Source organism: Epinephelus fuscoguttatus, linkage group LG19 (genome assembly GCF_011397635.1).
Source record: "Epinephelus fuscoguttatus linkage group LG19, E.fuscoguttatus.final_Chr_v1".
Taxonomy (NCBI): Eukaryota; Metazoa; Chordata; class Actinopteri; order Perciformes; family Serranidae; genus Epinephelus; species Epinephelus fuscoguttatus.
In genome coordinates, this window is record NC_064770.1 from 6,599,871 (window position 1) to 6,622,524 (window position 22,654).

The 22,654-nt window shown below is 43.6% G+C and overlaps 2 protein-coding genes across 8 annotated transcripts in view; both read left to right on the forward strand.

The window, feature by feature from the left end:
• The window catches only part of hoxb3a (homeobox B3a), a 95,463-nt gene that overhangs the window by 16,160 nt on the left and 56,649 nt on the right, over positions 1-22,654 (forward strand). Inside the window, exon 1 of one of the 7 annotated variants that reach the window (XM_049561750.1) lies at positions 6,899-7,215. The exons of 3 other annotated variants lie outside the window; for them this stretch is intronic. The gene's annotated coding sequence lies outside the window, so the exon portion shown is untranslated. 3 more of the 7 variants (XM_049561754.1, XM_049561752.1, XM_049561751.1) reach the window with 3 other exon arrangements.
• Positions 2,046-5,334, forward strand: hoxb5a (homeobox B5a). The gene is made up of 2 exons (XM_049561759.1): positions 2,046-2,961; positions 4,397-5,334. The coding sequence occupies exons 1-2, from the start codon at positions 2,253-2,255 to the stop codon at positions 4,642-4,644; spliced, it is 957 nt and encodes a 318-aa protein (XP_049417716.1). The 5' UTR covers positions 2,046-2,252; the 3' UTR covers positions 4,645-5,334.

The following is a 22,654-nucleotide window of genomic DNA, read 5'->3' on the forward strand; positions in this document are numbered from 1 at the left end:
TTTAGTGTGGTGGAAATCTATATATAACGAGGGGAGTGTGTTCAGAAGTGTGTGCCAGCTGGGTCAGTGCCCCCTCCTCATCGTCCCTGCGGCTTATATGCCATTTCTTTTCTTCCCTTGGCCATTTCTACAGGCGTTTTTTGGCTTCTGTGCTTTCAGGCCAACAGTCGGCTGATTTAATACCGATATGAAAACTCTAGTGAGTAAAATAATAAAAAAAGATATCTGTTTTGTGCATTTGAACCTCCTGGTGCTGGATGTTGCAGTTGTTTTATTCTGCCTGGTTACTTTTGGAATATCCAAGATGATTTCCATTCCAACTGCTGGTTTCTTTTGCCGACACTCAGTGTGAGAGCAGCTGAGTGTCTGAAATGTGGCCTGAAAAGTGCACACACATGCATTTATACACGCACGGTGCCCCCAGAGAGTGCGGTCATTTCTATCATTTCGCACAAAAACCTGGAATTCTTCATCTGCCCAATGTTCTACCATGTGTGCATGTACGCGCGCGCGCGCGCGTGTGTCAGAGTTACAACGAAACATGTACAGCCGAGTGCACGTTGAGGCTTAAAGCAAATACACACACGGTCAGACACACAACCTCAGACACACAGAGGCACCCTGGCTGAAATGCATCCCAACCCGGGAATCAACAAATCATAAATCAGCAGATTTCCATCCAGTGTGGACGTCACAGATCAGGTTTAACATTCCTCCTCTGCAGCTGGGAGGGAGGCTACAGGGAGAAGCGGGGCAGAGACAGACAGACAGAGAAAGAACGAAAGAAAGAAAGAATCTGACTTTCATTTCCAGTGGCTTGATGGCTTCACATTGTGTCGCACATACACATGGGTGTATCAGTGTTGGAGTTGGGATGCGTGACGTATTTTGGTTGAAGTCGTGGTTACGCTTCGGTTAGTGTAACACTTTATTGCTAACACACTTCCTGGTTGAATAAAGAAAGGAAAAATTTGAATCTACAGTATTTAATAAAACTACATCATGTGTATGCATTGTGCAGTTATGATATCAGCAAAGAGGGGACACTATACAATATTAACAATAAAGGATGAGGCCCAGTTTTGTGTTCTAAGGTGGACGGTTGGGGTATGTGATATTTTTAACAATATTTCAACAGAAGAAGAGAAGTGACCCTCGTTTTCCGGTCTCTCTGTTTTTAAAAAAGTTTCAGGCGGCCCTGAATGCATCATTGCATCTTGTCATAGCTGTTTAGGGCTGGTTATGGTGCTACAGACGTGCGTGATGACGCAGTAATGTGCCTATGGCGCAGTCAGTATAAGTTCAGAAGTATGTCAGACACGTCACTGCTGTTACTGTTTCAGTTTGTTTTCATGCATTATTATTATTATTATTATTATTGTTGTTGTTGTTGTTGTTGTTGTTGTTGTTGTATTGATATTGTTTTATTTGTCAATGTAGGCGGGATTGCGGATGGAGAGCTAAACTCCCAGCTGAAGGTGTAAGGCAGCATTGGCAGGCTGATATTATGGGTTTGTCTGCAGTGTTAAATATTCCATTATTAACGGGTTATGTTATGGTTTATGGTCACTGGCTCCTAATTTCCAGCCTGAGCAAAGGTCAATTAACAGGCTTGAGTGATTAGACTCACACACAATCACACAAAGAGAGGGAGAGGGAGGGAGAGAGAGTTTTTTTTTTTTTTTCTCGAGTGTCTGTCTCTCCCTCTACTTCTATTTTGGGCTTTTTCATCAGTGCAATAAATTATGTCTGCAGTAGGTGGCGCTCTGAGCTCACCCCCGGCACCTCCAGCAGCAGAGCAGAGTAAAGGGTGAGACAGAGAGAGAGAGAGAGAGAGAGAGCTTCCCCCGCCCATCCCTTCATCATTAGAAACCTCAGAGCATGAATTACCTCTCCAAAGTCATCGGCGAGAATTTACGACTGGTCAACAAAAGCACGTGACCACCCCCCCTCCCCCTTCTCTCTGTCTCTCTCTCTCTCCTCCCTCACCTCACCCCTCACCTCCCCCATCACACACACACACCCCTCAATCCAACACACACACACACACACACACACACATACACACCACCCCACCCCCATATTTGGACGGCGCATACATAGCTAAAAACGAAGTACAGTGCAACGCCATAATTCACTAATACATCATAAATCGTTGAAAGTACCCGCGATATAACGACCAAGCTAAATCTAACAAATCAAGCGCCCCTTAGTACTCAGCTGTAAGCCTGCAACTCTCTAAAACAACCTAAATGAGCTCTTACTTTGTAAACTCGTTCTCGGGGCGCTACCCAAATGGCCCCGACTATCAACTGCTAAATTATGGAGCCGGCAGCGGCGCAATGAACGGCGGGACGTACAGGGACTCTTCCTCCGCCAACATGCACCATGCGACGGGCTCTTACGGCTACAGCTACAATGGCATGGACCTGACCGTCACCAACCGGGGAGGGGGGAGCAGCAACGCCGCCAACACCGGAGGACACTTCGGGGGCGGCTCGGTGGTCGGGGACTCCCGGGGCTTCGGCTCCCCTGCCTCGGAGACGGGCTTCAGACAGCAGTCCAGCTGCTCCCTCACCTCTGCGGCAGACTCCCTCCTGTCACCCGGTAGTGGAGACACCAAACTGGGCGCCCAGAGCTCGTCTCCTCGCTCGGAGCAACCAGGAAGCGGCAATCTCAGCTCTCCAAACCTGTCCTCCGCCTCCACCGGCGGTGGTGGCGGCGGTGGCGGCACGGCGCAGCGCTTCACGGAGCTGGACGACGCGTCGCCAGAGACCGAGGAGTTGCAGCACAACCGGGACGCCGGCCACGGAAGCAACCCACCGCCCAGGACCGGGCACCCCCAGCCTGTGCAGAGGCAAGAGGGCGGCCCGGCGGGATCAGCCGCTGGCAGCACGACGGGCAGCGAGACTCAGCCACCACAGATATTCCCCTGGATGAGAAAGCTGCACATTAGCCATGGTACATGCTGCTCTTGTGTTTACAGTTTATTAGCTCTGTATCATAGGGCGATAATATTCATAATGCTGCCTAAATAGATTGTAGCCTGTATGTTTGGATACATGGGGTTGGTGACAGTTAAGAGCTTGTAGACTACATGGGGAGCCATGGTGCTCTGTGCCTCTTTGCATACACACTAAAGATTCAGCAGAGTTATTGCTGCTTTGATTTGAGTAGGGCAGTCTGGCTGCTTGAGAACAGACACATTTAGCCACGGTTCTTCATTCTTGTCTGCACCCCAGGAAGCTTTTTACACTGCGTCAATTTAATATTTTCATATGAGTCTCAGAAATCAGTCAGCGAGATGTTTGAAACTCCCAGTAAAGCACAAAGTGTTTGTTTTATGTTGCGCCTAGCAGATTAAAAGCGGAAATTTCAGAACGTATTTTGTACTTATTTGGAAATCATAAACCAACGAAACAGGACAGCTGGCCAGCCTCTGGTTAACCAGCTGAAGTTGTGTATTAGCGTGTTTTCTCAGTGCATCAGGGTGCAATTCGTTTTGCATTTCCCTCCTGTAGAAGCTAAGGACGCCGGATGGTTGCTCCCTCTGCATTTTCTCCCTCTTTTTTTTTTTATCTTAGCAAATTCCACAAAAGCGTCATAAATCTGTCAAGGGAGAGGCAAGCCGGGCAGCAAAGCCCAACAGGCTGAAGAGCGCAGACAGAGCCGGGTGGGAAAAGAAAAAAGGGGGAGAAAAAAGAAAGAGGCCAGGAAGGCTTTGGAGGCTGTTGCTCCTTTGAAAAGTGAAGCTTTATTACGTGTGGGAACTTTATTAGGGAGGTGAGGCAGAGGACGGGGCAATAAAATCCTGAAGGGAGCTAGAGGGAGTCAAAGGGGGGGAATGAAGAGGGTGACGGTGAAGAGGGGTGGTTAAGAAAGAAAACAGTGATGTGACAAATAAAAGCAAATCTTTTAGCACAGGCTGTGGAGTGGAAATTACAGAAATAAAATGTGAAGAAAGACTGCTGTCAGAATAAGGCAGCAGTTTTACGCGCTATTGTTGTGCCTTTACGCACGGTCGTTCTGACAAAACTGTTGGTGAAATCAGCCTTCTGTATCGTCTGTATGTGAGAGGGTGCATGAAGGGGATGGACACAATAATGTCAACACCTGTAGCTATAATAAACCAGAATTAAAATGCAGCAAACCTGTAGAAAACACCACCTCTGTGAAGGGTAATGCTCCGTCAGAGATGTACTGACCCAGTAGTATTTTTATAGCATAGTTGGTGGTTATTTTAAACTCTGGTGCATTGTAGTTTATCGTTAGGTGTTTATGGTACTCCGTCCACACATTGTTAGTGTGCATTTCAAAATGATTACCCGTTCATGTCACATGTTGGTGCATCCAAACACGCCCCCCTAACTGCCTTTTGTTCACTCCAAACCCTCAGATATGACAGGCCCGGACGGGAAACGGGCTCGGACTGCGTACACCCGCTACCAGACCCTTGAGCTGGAGAAGGAGTTCCACTTCAACCGGTACCTCACGCGGCGGCGACGTATAGAGATCGCGCACGCGCTCTGCCTCACGGAGCGGCAGATCAAGATCTGGTTCCAAAACCGGAGGATGAAGTGGAAGAAAGACAACAAACTGAAAAGCATGAGCCTCGCCACCGCCGGCAGCGCCTTCCAACCCTAGAAATTAAAAAAAAAAAAAAAGAAAACCCATGCGTCCATCTATGTGGAAAGGTTACTACCATGTACAGGCTTCCCAGGAGGGAAAAGAGAGACAAAACAATAGAAAAAAAGAAAACTTGAAGAAAAACATAGAAAACAACAGAAGAAACCAGCAGAGAGTGGAGCAAAAGAAGACGGTGATGAAGAAACATGTGTACAAACAGATTCCAAATCTAGATTTTAAAAACACTTCCTATTATCAACTGAGTACTGGACAGCAGCGCAGCACTTTTTATTTGTTTGGCATGTTGGTCTTTGGTGTTTTAGGGCAGCGTAAAAAAAATAATGACTGTGGTACTTGCTCTTGTAAAAAACATAAACGTAGTGTTCCTGTATGTTGTCGTCGTTTTTAAAAATCTGTCCGGAGCAGAGGAGTCGAGAGATGGAAGGATGGATAATGCTACCTAACTATGTTTCTACTTACGTCCTACCTTACAACCTCGCTACCTATCTGTTGTGTAATGTCTGAATATCGTTTTATGTGTCAAGTGCGATGTTTTATAATTGACAAAGTGCTTTCTAGAAATGTTAGCATGTGAGCTCTTATTGTAAGTTGTTTACAGCCAATAACGTGTGTATAGCCTAATAGTGCGAGTCCCCCCTGTCAGTTACCTGCTCCCGTGTGTGTGTGTGTGTGTGTGTGTGTGTGTGTCTAAAAAACAAACCAGCCCTGCTTCCATCTCCGTGTCCATCCATAATGTTGTGTATAGCTCTATTATTCAAAAAAAAAGTGTAACTGTATATTATTGTTATTATTATTGTAATTATTGGATACATGTTTCAGAAAGGATGTACATAGATATATATTGACATTTTTAAATGTGACCAGTTGGCTATTTGTAGTTGCAGTGTGCGTGTGTGAGTGCGTGCGTGCTCGCGTGTGTGTATGGTGTGTGAGAGACTGTGTGAGTGGGTGTGCGCATGTAAGAGAAACGGCTACCGTCCTGTACGGCCTGTAAGCTTTCCGCCAATGAGCTTTTTGTATTTGTTTGTAACTTGGAGTAAAAAACAACAACAATAAAGTTCCCCATACTCATCAGAACCAGACAGACTGAACCAGCTGCTCGTGCACCAAACTGCCGCACATATGGCTAAACAGGGGTTGAAAACGGTTAGATTTTACAGGAGCAGCGTTCAAGGGCCGTAAACTGGTTTGGGCAAATAAATGGGTAATATTTGCGTTATATGCAGGTATTAAATAATTGTTAATAATATATTCATGTGCTATTCTGTGTCGCGAGATGACAATAGCTGTCGGCTACCAAACTCTGAGGTCGCTGCGTCATATTATATCTGGCTGAGGAACAGGCCAGAATAATGTGGTTAGTCCAGACCGTATGTGGGTCTGGACCAACCTTGCAGAAAATCTACTTTCTTATACATGTCTGTGAAGCGTTGTCTCCACCTTTACCATACAAACATATTATTGGGAGTCTAGTCTAATGAAAGTAGCTTAAACAACTGTCAGTTTTCACTTCTGTCAAATGATTAAAGCTGGAAAAACCTAACTGCATCATGCGTAAAGACGCAGTCTACCACAAACCAAACACTTGTCCGGAGGCCTGCAGTGTGTTTTCCAGGCCTTATTTCAGCCCTGAACGCCACATTCCCAAGGCGACAACTTCCTCGACTGCAGCGGCATCACAGCGCCGTGCTCCCCAATCACTAAACAAGCTGCACAGAACAAACACACACACACACACACACACACACACACACACACACATACATACATTCACAGAAAACAGACACACACGGGCCAATTTTCATCTCTGCTGACCAAGTCTGACAAGACAACAAACAACCCGCGGTGGACAAATTGGTCACTTTTCTCTAAACGGCCTCCCTTTCCGTTCTAACGGAGGCCACTCCCGGCCAAATTAGGTTACCTTCTCCCAATTTCCAACTGTAAACAGCCAACTGAACTTTTAAACTCACCGACTGATGCTGCTTCAGCTTCCCTGCTCATACACAGCTCTATTTCTCTGCTGATAGAGGGGGGGTTGACGAGGTCCTGCTCCGAGCCTCATCTGGATACAGCCGCTATCTCCTGCCTCTTCTGTGTGTGTATGTGTGTTGAGATATTTTTTTAAAGCTAACCTCCTTCTGCTTTGGGCCAAACTATAAAAAAGAAGGCAGCTTTGACATTTACATGTCAAACGGATGAGGGTTTTTATCTCCAAGTTGGATCGTAAAGATCAGGCCTGGCCTCAGACTGATACCTCTCACTGGCTCTCCTCTGGTCACGTGGGGTCCATAAAGTTAGTTTTATGGTTTTGGGGAGTTGACAATGTACTATATATTTCACATTCTAGAAAGCAAGTGACGGTTTAACGGCTTCGCGGGGATCCTAAAGGGGTCAGTAAAGTAGAGACAGAGCGGGAGGGAGGGTGTGTGTGTAAGAGAGAGAGAGCAGGCCACTACTACCGGCCGCTGCTCCTGCTCCGGTTCACACGCCGAGCCCGGCGAGCTCCGGTCTGTGCAGCTCTGGACGCTGGGAAAATCCGGTGGAGAGATAAAGTCAGGACGCACAGTAAGTAGAGTTTGAAGGCTGTCTGTAAGTGGGGGGTATGTAGAGCGGGGAGGGGATGGGAGGTGGTAATGGGAGCTGTGTAATTACCATGTCACTCACTCACTCTGTAGTGCTGCTGTAATGAAGCTCCGGTGTATTTGAGATATTTGAGATTCGATGTTGTGGCTGGTTCGGACCGCGCGACGTGGTGGCGTCACAGATAGAGTGAAATGCTGCGTGAGTGCACGCGCGCAGTTGAGTGTACTTTTGTGTTGTCCCCAGTAAATGCGTTTTAGTGCGTAATGGTGGCGCACAGGCACACATGACACTTGCTCAGTTTGGAGAGGTGGCTGGCAGCAAACACAGAGTGGGTTAAATCTGTACAGTCGTTGTGTATTCGTATCTGTCTACTTGTGCGTGTGTAACATACTAAACTGTTACAAAAGTAAAGTGAATAGGAAAAAGTTGGAGCGGTAAGAATGACACTCTAGACTGCAGAAAGACTACCATCAGATTTTACCACGAGGTTCCTCCTTTTAAAAAATTAATAGAGTTTGTTGGAGTGTCTTAATAATGCATTTCATGAAAGGCTGATAATGTGACACAGAACAGCTCATGATGCATTTTAGCTGAAGTTTTTGAGGTGCGTAACTGGTATGTTTGATATGTTCTCTCTCCCTCTGGATCAGGAGAAATATGGCAATCATTTTGTGAAGTGAATTCACATTTCCTCCCCGATGGCTTTTATTGCAGCATTTCTTTTGGAGAGGAAACGTTTCAGATCACTGTACTCTGGTTTTATCACTTTTACGCACGGCCATTGTGTGCGTAAAAATGGTTTCAATAGAGGATTAAGAGTTGGAAACATGCCCACATGTGCTAACATTAACCAAGAAGTAAATGGACAAGGACACGCGCGCGCGCGCGCGCACACACACACACACACACACACACACACACACACACACACACGTAGTGATATGCGTCCTTGGGTACAAGAAAATCTTTGTCCGTTCTCCGCCCTTGTATTTTCCAGGCAGGATGGGTGTGAGTAAAAAAGGTCGTGGATATAAACATTCCCAAGGCTCACCATCAGAGTCCTTCCAGGTTATTTTACACCAGAGCCTTGGCCTGACTCTCAGCGACCAGACATCAACACTCTCTACTGAACCAAATGCTAGTGGAAGTGTTTATTAGGGCAGGACACTGATGCATTGAAACTACACTGATGACTATCAAACGGTGCATTAATCTGTGAAACTAACGTGAAAACCAAATCTCCAAATCTAAATCTGCACCAATCACATTTTTTACAGTAATCGAGAATTTAACTGCGTCATAAAAACATTCTGTATGACACTGAAACTTAAAAAATCTCAATAGTATTGACACCAGAACTCTAAACAGAATGCACTGCAATTCTTTAGCCTCCAGGTCAGATTTAACACTCAAATACACATTTGAAAACAAGCATTAAATATTAATAGGACTTGCACTAATGAGGCCACGTGATAACAAAACTCTCCCTTAAAACAAGCTAATGGAGCTCTATAATGAAACTTTTAAACTATGTGACAATTACAGTAACACATATCCGTTTAAAATCTTTAGAAATAACAATTCATATGCATGCTAATAACAAGGAAATATTCGTTTATCTTAACTGAAAAAAATCCAACTATGTTGTCCGTTGAAGTCAACAATTCAACAATTCTCTCAGTACATTTTTTTTTAAGTTTCTTATAATTGTTTTAAACCGTGTTTAGGCAATTCACCATTACTGGTTAATAACGCCAGAGCTGCCAAGAAACCCACGTGATGTTAGGGAATATGTGCAGACCGTGTTGGGAATGAAAGTGGAGAAGGTGGAGGTGTGAACAGCACAGTGTCTGACCGTTTCCACCGAGGCTCTATATCTTTATTAGTCCTCCACACGCTGCTCCTCTGATGTCTGAAACTGGACTCGAGCTGTCAAACAGCCCCAGCTACCAGTCACGCGGCGCTGCGCTCTCCTCGCGCACGCTCGCCTCTTATTGCTTAGATCTATCATGTAAACTGTTTAATGTCTCGTGTCACTGTGGACGCTCATATTTCGGTACCGAGAGGAGTTTCAAACTTCTTTAAAACATTCAATCACGGCTGCGTCACCGCTCCCGGTAGATAGTTAACAACCAATGGTGAAACTCTCGGTGAAAAAAGCTACGTCACAGACAATTAAATTAATAGTTCTGCTTTTGTGTTAAGGCCAACTGCATCATGGCGCCCTGAAGAGGCCGACAGATACTAAATATGGAGAGGCGGGTACTTCCAGCACTGACATATAACACAACATGTGCTCTTTGCTCACTAAATCAGACATAGTGGATCTTTGAATCAACTCGTAATAATGTGACAGAAATAATAACAATAATGTCATAACTTACAATACATAATTATATAAACTCCATCAGTTAAGGGCTGAAGAAGACGTGATGCGATAAAAAGCCCAGTAGTCGTGGACCTTAAATTAAGTGCGTCTTATTGTCTAAATATAGGTTTAGCTTTTGGTGTGTTTCATTGTCCTTTCATTGCACAGACTCTTTTGTGTCGTTATGTGCGTATTTATTTAAAATTTATTTATTTTAAGAACTTTTCTCCAAACATCTGTCCATGTTGTATTTTTTAATATTTGTTGTTTTAAGTCTCTAAAATGAAGTAAAAGTGTATATATATTTTTTAAATTTCCCTGACCTTTTCTGCAAAGCATTTCACAGTATAAGTGACATAAGCTACAGCTGCTCTTACAGGGTTTACAGAGTACTTCACGTATGAGTGGATTTCTCCTCGCCACGACCACACAGTTAATCCGATGTCCTCCGCACCCCGCTAATAAGAGAGGAGGATTCTGCTCTCGGAAGTCCCTCTCTGCTCTCAAACTCTCATTTATTATGTTCACTTTACACACGAAGCCAGCCTGCCCCAATGCATTTTCAGTCTGGGGATTCCAGGCGCTGCCCTCCGCCTTCACAATGATTTTTCACAAGCTTCACACGAGTCTAATCCAGAGTCATGCTCGGGACGCCATCAGTTATTCTAGTGGAGTTTAAACAAATAAGATGTTTGTCTTCTATGTAAAAGTCTTATCTGGTAAATTACGAAAAAATAATGTTAATTTTAAAACAGCAGATGGCACCACACATTTGATGCTCTTTTGCATTACAAATATTTCTTCTGAAAACATAAATAATGACATAACTCGCTGCCTATCCAGGCTGTATTTTCTATTAACGTGTATTATCGTGATTACATAATATAATCACATACCTTGCCAATAACATTAGTCAGAAGTGATTTTCAATGACAAACTACTATAAGGCCTTTACTTTTTTTCTGGGTCTTCATCATATTTTTTATTTATAATTTTTTTTTTCATTATGTTACATGTATTTAAAAAATATATTAAATTCCAACAGTTTGACCACTTGTCTTGTGAACTTTAATTATGACTTTTTCCATTCTAAAATAAACCTAATATGATACTACTACTACTACTACTACTACTAATAATAATAATTACTCTTGCACGTAGCTGTAGTTCAGTGCATGTTTGTGTGTGTCTGTGTGTACGTTATGTTGTCAGGATGTTTTCCAGTATGACATAAACGAATTTTGTATATCCGATGTGAAATAACGGTTCAGGCCCCCCAACTATATAAGCAGTGTGTGTGTGTATGTGTGTGTGTGTACGTGTATATGTGTGTCGGGAGGGACCCGGGACCTTGAGGAAGTTTCAGTTCAGTAAACAGGAACGTCCAAAAAAAAAAAAAGAAAAGAAAAGAAAACCTCCACATTTCATTTTTCATCAACTTCCTCCTTTTAATGATGATACAGGAACACCCCCAGCAGCACCAGCAAACCCCGTCCCCCTGGCCTCTCAACATGCACACACACACACACACACACACACACACACACACACACACACACACACAGGGACCGGACATGACACGCGTGACACAAATGTAGCTCCTTTTCTTGTCGGGATAAGTGAGAGAGGCTGTGACATGGGAAGGTGCAGCAGCAGCAGCTCTGTATGGGCTCCTTTGTTTTGCTGTGTGTGTGTGTGTGTGTGTGTGTGTGTGTGTGTGTGTGTGCGTGTGCGTGTGTGTGTGTGATCTGTTTCCCGTTTATGTACACAGGGCAGCTCCAGCCTGCAGTGCCGCTTCTCCTCACTATTATGTGTATTATGTGTATTATGTGTACGGGCTTGCTGCTCCTTTGAACCTGTCGCGGCTGTCAGAAGGCGCTGAGTTTGGCTTTACAGTCTCTGTGTTGGTGATGATGAGTGGGGTGAGTAACTAATGCGACCGGCCCTTTTTGTTCATTGCATTGCAAAGGTGTGTTTGTCTGTGTGTGAGAGAGTGGCGGGCTTTGTGTGGGAGTAAGTGGGGTGTGTTTTGTTGTGTTTGGTGGGTTTATTGGCAGGGCATGAGAGAGCTGAGAAAGAGAGAGAGAGAGAGAGAGAGAGAGAGAGAGAGAGAGAGAGAGGGTGAGTGACCCGGGCATGGGAAGGTCCTGCGTGTGTTTTTACACAAACCACTGGCGTGTAACGCTCGCGATGCTTTCAGCTCAACCTCCATTTGGCAATCTGAGGAGATTTCGTTCAATTTCAGCCACTTGCTGCGTATTTATATTCACAAAGAAGCCCATTATGTGAATTGGAGCTATAGATGGTGATGTTGTGAAGCTTAGGCCTAGTCTATTTAAAAAAGCAGATAACCTATTCCCTGTCCTGTAATCATATGCGCGCACACACACACACACACACACACACACACACACACACACACACACACACACACACACACACACTGGCTCTGAACTATTTCCCCTTTTTCTCCGTCGCAGCATCTCCTGTGATTGCTTTACGTTTAAATCGGCATTTGTGAGGCCTTAATGTCTTCTGCATACTGATAGGGGTGAACCGCGCGGCCACGCCTCATGAATAATGCACGAGAAGGAGTCACGGCGAGGTCAGCAGACAGGCTCGAGCCACGCACGGCACGAGGAGAGTGCTGCGCAGGCGCAGGGGGAGTGAAGATGGCATACAGCACCTCAGTACCCCCGATGCGCAGTGTGTTTGCGGTTACTTCAACAGCATGGGGGAAAGGAAATAGCAACTGGCTGCTTTTATTTATCTGACAGTGTTCCCCACTTCCGGGTCAGAAGGGTGGGATGTTTACTTCAGACAAACTACAAACTTCCACATTTAAATGAGACAGGCCGGGTAAACACACAGCGGTAACCCACAGTGCAACCAGACCAACACCCCACACATAAGCAAATGATTACTTATAAAACAACATGCCTTAATTTCATGTGTGAAGAAATAAATAAAATAAACACCACAGACTGGGATAAAAATGTGTGACACACATGTCTGCATGAGTGAAACAGACCTTCAATGCTAAACCTTCAAAATTAAACCTGGATCAGATCGTTCTTTTAAAAGTGTTTGCTGTCAATACAAACCTCTATCAGTGCCGCTCTGAGCGCACAGCCTGGATAAGAGGAGAATAGGGCTTGTTTGCCTTGGCGATGGTTTATGACAAACCGATAACCTTGCAAATATTTAAAGTGACCCCGGTCATGGGCTTTTCTGTTTATTTTTCAGGTTATACATGTTCAGTGTCCGCCTGGGTAACACACCAAGAGATGAACTATTTAGTGGATGCTGGACCGATTTAAAAATTGCTACTTGTGACAGAACAGGCACAGTGGCAATATATTTGTGGTCTAAAGTAATATGTCATAAATATATAGGCTATGGGTATAAGTCATATGCAGCATTAATCCAGTGTTATTGTCAATTTAAACAATTTCTACAAAATCAAGGCCCTCCTACCATACGGGGTGGAGAAAAATAGTCCTATACTAGCCCACTAGTACTACCACTAATAATAAAAATTAGAAAAACAACAAGATAAATAACAAAACAAGCAATTGCAACTATTTGATAATAATAAGAAGAAGAAGAAGAAGAAGAAGAAGAAGAAGAAGACGAAGAATTGATATTATTATTGTTGTTGCTGTCGTTATTATTATTATCAGTGTTATTAATATTACTATATTTCTTCTTCTTCTTCTTCTTCTTCTTCTTCTTATATTGTTGTCATCAATAGCAGTGGCAGTAGCTGTTGTTGCATTAGCTGTATTAGCAGTAACTGTGTCACAGTACTGTAAGGAATAGAGAGTAGGCTAGTAGCCGCAGCTGAGGCGCAATATGACAGTTAAAATCTATTTTTTGCGCCACTTCCTGTGCTCTCTGTAGCTTTTCCGCCTCAAACAAGAGTGGATGAATTTTAGCAGCACCCCCGGTTGTTTTGTTCGCCATTCCATGGTTTCAGTGTGTGTCGGGGGGATTGTATTTTCCCACAGAATGCAGCTCTCTCGTGCAGCCACCAGAGCCCGCTTCAGACCAGTAGGACAGCGAGGAAGCAGCGCTCGAGCCCCCTCGAGCCCTGCTCTGTTCCTTCCCTCCCTCCCTCCCAGCAGCACGCGCCCCGGGTCCTTTTGAATCCTAACCGACGATAACCTGTAAGCACCCCCCGTCTCTTCCTCGCTGTTAAAATACACAGCTGTCACAACTGTCGCCGTCTTCTGCAGATGATTGATGGTGAGTGTACGGAGACACACGACTATGTCTGTAGGTGTGAGGTGCGGAGGGAAAGATAAAAATGCCATCTTAAGGAGGCGCTGTCGATTAGTTTCTGCCTCCTTTCGGCTGCCCTTATAGAGAACACCATGATCTCTGATCCTGCAGCAACAGACTCAATCCGGAGCTCAAAACTGGACAATGTTCGGGAGAGCAAGCGAATTAAGACCTGGCTACTGTCGCTGTTTCTTTCTTATTTCCTTCTGTCTTCCTGCCTGAGGCGAGAGAACGCCTGGATGTCCGAGCTAATAGTCAGCCTGCAGCAGAAGGTTCACGGAGTTGAAGGGTCAAAAGTTCACCATCGTGCGTGAGTTCCGCCCTCGCCTCTCCTCACTCACTCGACTCCAGACCAATTGCTGTATGTCAAAGGCAAAAAAAAAAAAAAAAGCAGAGAGGGGGGAGTAAGAGGAACAGAGGTAGGGAGAGGGTACAGATGAGAGAAATGATAGCAGGAGGCAAAGGAGAGGTGAAGGCCTGACCTTCCCTTCCCTTCCCCGGTAACAAAAGCAAAGCTCCTCCTGCCGCCGCAATGTACAGAGAGGGAGATGAAGGGAGAAGAAAGAAAGGAAAAATGGAGGGGTTGAAGGTGGTGGTGGGAGGGCGGAAGGTATTCGGTGACATGGAGGTGGGTGGGTGGGGGGGGTGTCTGGGGGGTGCAGGTGTTTGGCTACACATTTTGTTCACGCTAACATTTGTATTTCATATGGAGTCACTTTCTGTTCAAAGATTATCGTTATTCAGTCTGACTTTTGTGAGGTGAAAGAGAGGGCTCAGCAAAATGAAAAAAGGGGGCAGGTAGCGAAATGTGAAGTTATTATTAACCCTTAGCAGAGGAAACTGAGACTAGTTCCATTCCGAATAAGATCTGGACTGAAAAAGATACACAACAAGATGGAATAGAATACTGTTTTTCACACTACATCCGCATTGATTGTATTTTATTTTTACAACCATTCATACACAAGTGTGAGAACTGACCTGTTTTATAATCTAATTCATTTACTGTAAGTTAACAATCTCCAATGACAATAATGTTGTTGCAAATAATATTCATTTTATAATATTTATTTAAAAGTAAAAAGACAGTTTATAATGAATTATGTCGATGAAGAAGATGTATTACATCGGTACAGTGTGTGTTGGAGTGCGTGTGTGAGTGCGCGCCCCAGAGATTAGTGGTGGTAAAGTGGTGGTTTTATGCTTGGAGCTAACAGCTATTTATATATCCTCAGCCCATGTCGGAGAGAAGGAGTTTAGCAAAGCAGAGCTCTTCCTCTCCTCGGCCTTATCAGCTCAACCCTGTCAAAAATAAACTCTTATCTCGCGCACCATCCACAAAATATTACTCTTCTTATCTGATTTTTCCACTGCAAGATTAATGTCTGGCCCCGTTTACTTCTCGAGCTGAGACGAATGAGCCTCAAACCCTTTTGGCTCCTCTGTCCATTCCTCTGGCTGTTTGCTTTTTATTTCTGTCTTGTTAAAGTTGAAGAGCACCACGAGATTGCAATAAAGGATATCGTAAAATATATAAACATTATTAATTATGGCAATTTTATGCTGTTTTAACTGTTAACCATGTTCAGATTGGACTTGTTGTTACTGCTGTTGAATGTTTTGAGGGGGAAAAAGAAAAAGAAAATATGGCAACATGTTTAACCTGTATGTCAGGGAATATTGAAGCAAAATTAGCCAAATAAGGGAAAATAACAAAATAAAATTAGTAAACCTAATGCTAGGGTTTATTTTTTTAACACCAATTGCTACTTGTCGTAGCAATCAGCTCCTGTTGAATAGCAACATTTGGACGCATGTTATTAAAGCTATGCTGTATGGTGAAAAAAAAAAAAAAAAAGACGGTGGGGGGCGGCCGCAGAGGAGCAAAATGATAATTCAATAAATAAATAATCCTCTTATTGACGTAAACACGCTGGCCCAGGCCGGCACGGCTCCGCCTGGCCCCACCGCCCCCCCACACACCAGAAAGGTAATGGCTGAATAACTACGTTACAGATTCCGTCTTTCTCCAGAGGTTCATCCCGAGTTCACCGAATTAATTCTGTCGGTTTGTCAAATGTGAGACTGGCCCTGGGTTTTATCATCTGTACGTTTTCTCCTGCATGGCACGTCTAAAACGTCACATATTAATATGATATCTTTGCATGTGTGATATTTATAGCCTATTTATTAAAAAAAAAAAAAAAAGCTAGCTACATGATATTATTTAGGAAAATGCACCATGTAGCGTAAAACAAAGTGGAACATAAGAAACAATATTACACATCTGGTTTCTGTTACCGACATGATAAAATGTGGAAATATAAGAAAAGTAATAGTAGTGAAATGAGCAGGGAGAAGTGTGGACATATGGCTGCAGTTAACTCGATAAAAATCCATCGGCGAGTTGCAGAGAGTCGAATAACATCAATATAAATCCACCTGATACTTCTGTGTCTGATCTCGACGCGGCTCGATGCCTGTTAAGCACACTAAAAAGCTTTATAGGAGCTAAGCTGCAATACAACACATTTGTTTCTACCAAATATTCACGTTCAGGGCTATGAAGTGATGGCGCGGTTATACTGCGGGTTCACATGTCAGCGTGCACCGTGGTGTCATTTATATTTATACAACAAAAGGAAAGGGAGAAATGATCCTGAGAGAAAAGAAAAATCTGTGTGTGACAGAGAGAAAGAAAAAGACCCCCCTCCTTCTCTCACATCTACTGGCCATTTTTCTTCAAAGTAATGACTCCAACTCAATGTAGTATGACGGAGAGGGAGAGAGAGGGACGGGTAAAGAACAAAATGACAGAAAGAGGAGAGAAGGGAGTGAGAGAGAGGTGGAAATGGCTGAAAGGGTGTGGAAAAGGGAGGGGGAGAGAGGGGGGAGGGAAGGGGGAGGCTTGGTTGTGCTCGGGGTGAACGGGAGGTCAGCGCGTCTCACCAATATTAAAATGTGTACCGGGGACGCGGAGTGACACGCCTCGCCCGTTAAACAAAGAGTGTGCCAAACTGGCAGATTAATTTGAAAACTTGAGTCCATGCACACACACACAACACTTAATGCCTTAAAGAGCCCACAGTCTTCACAGCAGCCCTGCTCGGTCACCCTCAGCCCCAAACTGCTCGCTGTAACACCGGGAAACACGGGGAACGGCCACCGGTGAGGGGGTTTTCCTTTATCATTTAACGCCGATTTGCTCGGGCTTTTACGCGCGGAGCTCCCGGTGCTGGTGTCGCATTGTTACGTTGACGTGTTGCCTTTGTTTCCCGCTGGACTATCACCGTTAAAATGCTTCTAACTATACAGTATTATTCCGGTTATTCTAAAGCGGATCCTGAGCGATGCGGTTCAGATACAGTCATGTTTACACTTTACCGGAGACCGGAGCGTGTGCGTCTCTGCGCGTGTGCGTGCCTACATGAGAGCGGGGGTGTCCGCGGAAATGACAGCGACTTTTCTTTTTTTAAGATAGCGAAGAATCTCGAAGAGGTCAAAAACCTGTAGCGTCGGAAGAAGAGAGAACCGGCACGGAGGTGTGAATGGCTTCTCTGTGTGGAGAGAAAAGAGGAAAAAGAGTGGAGCACAGCTGTCGATCTGTTGGGATGTAAAGAAGAAAAAAGAAGAGGGAAATGTTCATAATGATAATAAGAGGAAAAATGGTTGAACTTGATGTGACGACGATGCCAGGCACGAGAGGCGGATCCGCGAGCTACAGCGGAGTGAGTACACAAAAAATAGAAATCGGCTTGTAGAAGGGGAAGCTGCCTCATTTGCATATGGTTGTGTGTGTGTGTGTGTGTGTGTGTGTGTGTGTGTGTGTGTGCGCGCCCGCTTTCTTGCCCATACCGTGTGTGTGTGTGTATATGTGTGTGGCAGGTGCTTTGCCCACATGCTGGGAGAAAGGGGAAGACCACGTGTTGCAGGAGCTGCCGCAGAACCCCCTCCTCCCCCGTCATCCTCTTCCTCCTGCTTCCAAGACACCATAGTTCATAATGACTTTATCGATTCATATGTTTGATCGATTATAGGCTGCGCACGTCACGCCGGGTATTTGAACAGTGTTGTAGCCTACGTGTTTCCTTTTTGTTCGCTCCCACGTCCTTCAATGCACCTTCACCATCATGGTGGTTAATTAGCTAGACTAATTAAGCCAATTGGGGGCTGAGGGACTTCCGGGAGCACTCTAGACATTTAAGCAATAATTTAGGTTTTGTTGTATTCTCCTATTGTCAACCAGACACTATCCTACAATTATATGATGCGTTCAAGGACCACTGATCATTATCAGATAGATAGATAGATAGATAGATAGATAGATAGATAGATAGATAGATAGATGCAGCTTTTTCACTAACTTCTTCAGGCCTAGATGCACTCTGCAATCACCACACACACACCCACGCACACACACACACACACACACACACACACACACACACACACACACACACCAAGGGTGAAGGCGAGGTCGTGGTCAGTGGAAGGTTAAAGGTCATGCTGGACAACTTTCTCCCTCCAGTCTTACATATTCGAGCTATATTTCTATAGGTTATTTAATTCCAAATAAAAGATAATTCTAATGTTAAGTATTGTCTGTGTCTTACAAAATTGATTTCCTGAGTCTGTGGGAAAGAAACATCCTACAATAGTAACAAAGAAATCCGTTGTTTATGTCCCACATGTGGCATGATTATACTCCCGGAAAAAAGTGAAGACAGAATACAATGAATGAAAAAAGATTATTCGCAATGGTTTCCCTGCATGAGCGTTGCTGCAGTTTGATCAGTTTGCATCCAGATGTGTGGCTTTTGTTGCACATGCTGTATCGCGCATGTTGGCAATATGAGCCTGCAGAAAGCGGCAGTGGTTTCAGCTGTTTGTTTTCCTCTGCTGATTGCTAATGTGCTGCTTCTTTGATTATAAGACGGCTGTGGAATAAAATGCTTCGAGTCTACAGGGAGCATTTGTTTCTGTTCATCGTCCCTGCTCCTCCATCAATGCAAATGCTGCGCTAATGCTGTACACACCCGTCCTGTGTTCACCAACCAGTGGAAACATGTCACTACTTAATTTAGGATGTTTATGTGCGTCTTTACGCATCGACGATAGATATACAAAGTCTTTGATTAAAGTTGTTTTTTAATGTGATTTAATTTTATATTTAGTCATGAAAAGACGGGGAGGACACATTTAGCTGGCGTTAAGGAAACAGACTGTGTTTGGTGAGAGAGCTGATTCAGTGCGTCACTTCAAAAACAAAGGAGGACATTTTGGAGATGTCAGCGGCAGCATTTCTCTGCTCGTTTTACAGCCAGCTCTCAGTTTACCCTGTATTCCTTTCCCAGTTTTACCCAACCCGCTGCAGGCTGCTGATCCGGCTGCAGCATTGTGAAATTAATTCCGTTTTATTAAGTCAGGGTCGAGCTTCAACACAATGCATATTTCAGAGAACACCTTTAGATTAATCCTCGCCATACGGAGGGACAGGCCTCTGCAGCACTTCATTTTTTCACTCTGTCCGAGACTTTGCATGACAATAACCAGGAGAATGGAGCTCGGTGTATTTTTCAAACTGAACAAAGGAGCAAAATCACATTTCTCTTCTTCGTCGTTGTCCCTAAAGCTTTTTTTCACTTCGGTAATATTTCAGAACATTGACAAGTGGGTCGCCGCGGACAATGAGGCTGTTTAACCCCTCTATATGTTCATTTTATTTTATTTTTTTCATTGTGGCTTCATAGTGAAGGCCCATCGCCAACAATAGAACACAAAAAAATGGTATTTTAATATAATGTTTCAGGCTCAGGTTAAAAACAGACTGACGCAAAAGTTATCCTATCGGGATATTATTTTTGGTGCAGCTGATGCATGATTATTCCTTTAGAACAAGCTATTTATGTTTGCTGCAGGAGCTTTTCACTGGTCGCTTACAAATCTCACTATTTAACCCCTAATTATGAAAAGTCCCCGGACTAAACAAACGATGAAATCTTACCTTAAATCAATTCCATTTTAGATCAAAGTTTAATCCCAGTGTGTTGGAGGCCTAGCAGTAGGAACAGGGAGCGACACGTCGGCACTTTTTTCAGAAGCTTTGCCAACAACAACTGAGTTTGGGAGCAGCCGATGGGACAAACTTGTTAGAAAGGTCGTAAATTGTGAGGGGGACTTTAAAGTTATTTATTCACCCCGGCTCTCTTCCGCTGCCTGAATATTTTATTGCTTTTTATTTCACACAACCCCCCTCCTCCCCCCGACAAAACCTTTCAACCTCCGGGAAGTTACCGTTTGAGCTTGATGGTGTTTGAGCTGTAAACGGAATTGACCCGCAATAAAAGGCACATGTTTAAATCCAGATCTGCTGACCTTTTCCACTCACTGTATCCCGCCGTATGTCATCCTCTGTGTCTCTCAGACATCTCACTGAAACATGTTCTGATGTTACAGATAAATGTTACAGCACAGGCACAAGCTATTTTTATTTCTATATTTTCATTTTTTTTTACTCATGGAGCTGAATCCAGTTCATTCAGTGTGTGTGTGTGTGTGGGTGTGTGTGTGTGCGTGCATGCGTCAAAACAGGACGGTCTGGTTTTTCAGGTGTAATGTCATAGCTAGTAAGGTGGTCCTTAGCTCCCTGACAGGTTAGGATTTATTATATTTCTTGTAATCTTTACATAAACAGAAAAGAGGGAATCTGTTTTACTCATTTTTAACAAACTGGTCGTTTTGTTTCATGGGCTTAAAACAACACAGCTGTATTTAGTGTCATCAGAGATGTTTTGTTGTTCGTATAAATCTTATTTGGAGAGAAAACCAGTTGTTTTTTCTCTCTGCATCTAAAATGTAAATATCTCCAAGTGTGCGTGGATCTCTGGTGAGCACATTGACCTCTACCTGTGGCCGGAAACAATGAGCTCCCGTTCAGATGAATGGTTACTGCTGACAAACTTGACAGAGGGAAGGGAAGTGCCGCAGTCAGACTCAACACACCTTGATCGATACCTGAGATGCCCTGCGGCTAACTGGGAGGTCAAGGTGACAGAAACACGCCCACACCTGCACCGAATAGAATAGAATAGAATAGAATAGAATAGAATAGAATAGAATAGAATAGAATAAGGACCACACTGATTATCTGGAACTGAAGTGTAGAGAAGTTCAAACTATACTGAGTATAAATCAGAGTCGATGCAAACGAGAATCAGGCTGTCAGTTTCTCTCCCTCCAGTCTGAAGATTCTCCGCGCTCTTGGCTATTGTTGTCCGGTCTGGTGATGTATGAGCAACTTTTTGAGGAAACAGAGAACAGCAATATTGCCTGCAGCAGGCAGGGAGTGTCAGTGTCACAAAATCAATGTGGGAGCTGCTCAGGAGCAAATAGAAATTACATGGAAAGTATAGCAGGGGAAACACGTTTATACGTAAGAGCAGCAAGAGCCTCAAAATGCAGAGCTGTTAGTTTATGTTTGCACCTAAATTATCTTTTCCCACAGCCTATCAGTTTGATATGATATGTACTAGAATATAATGTAAAATGGGAACTAGTTAAATTATAATTACAGTTAAATCAAATGCGTGTTTTAATCATGATTTTAATTTATCTAATTGTTAAGAAAGAAAGATATTATATAGTGCAGGCCCTGGTGTGTGTGGGGGTCAGATTTCTTTTTAATTCACTTGAATCAGAGTTTTGGAGACAGACTGCAATTCATTTACCATACTGAAGGGACATTTATTCATTTATTCATTGGTCCATCCATTCTTCAGTCGAATCCTTCAGAAGCATTTCTGATAGGACAGTGTTTCCCCGTGCCAAGCGATTTGTCTTTTCGTCATTTAATTGTGTTCATTCCGTTAAAACGGCGCACGGTTGGAGCTGCCAACCTTTTTTCTCTCTTTTACTTTTCTTTGTCCTTTGGATAATTACAACTGTACTTCTGATTAAATTTTTGCGCAGTTATTTACGTGGATGGAATATTTTGATTTTTAATAAAATATTCGTTTTAAACGGAGCAGTGAGAAACTAAATTGGCCAAGGAGACATTTATAAATTGATTTCTTTTTATAAAAAAAGAGATACAAAAAATCTTTCTCACTGACAGAGGCCTAATCTTTCCTTCACAGTGAAATAGTAAAATAACATTATTTTATAGAAATAAATTATATTTAACAATTCTCGGGGCATGATATAACCTTCACTCGCATTGTGAAATATAAAAAACATACCAATTAACTCAATACACACTATACAATAATTCAATACACATCCTTCCAAAAGAAATAAAGCAGGCCTTTATTTTTATTTTAAAGATTTATTTCGCTGTTTTTCATTCAAAGTTGCACATGGAAACATAATTATAACGAGACCACACTGCAGCGTCGAGCCCACCTGTCCTCCTTCCTCTCCATCACCTTACATCCGCTGTCTCCAAGAAAAAAAAATGCAAACCTTTTATTTGCTTTTTTCTTTTTAATTTGTATCTCCTTCTTTTATTTGCGCCTTAGCCGCCTAATCGCCGCCCTTGTCTCGCAGGAAGTGTTACAGTATTATAACTTCATTTCCCAGATCCCCACCAGCAGTGAGGAGGTCAGGGGTCAGGAACAGTACAGACGGATGAAAATATTCCAGTGTGGTTATGACAGGGAGTTTATGAAAGCAATAAAAGTCTATCGACGGTGTAACCTTGTGCCTCCAGAGAGCCGCTGTCTTCTATATCTACCCTGTAGATCCGGATTTGTGTAAAAATCATTATAACAA

What these genes read in the sequence shown, in the direction of transcription:
- hoxb5a (XM_049561759.1), top strand. Translation starts at nt 2,253, where the DNA reads ATGAGCTCTTACTTTGTAAACTCGTTCTCGGGGCGCTACCCAAATGGC. An exon ending in AAAGCTGCACATTAGCCATG is followed by an intron (nt 2,962 to 4,396) that starts GTACATGCTGCT and finishes CCAAACCCTCAG; the next exon opens with ATATGACAGGCCCGGACGGG.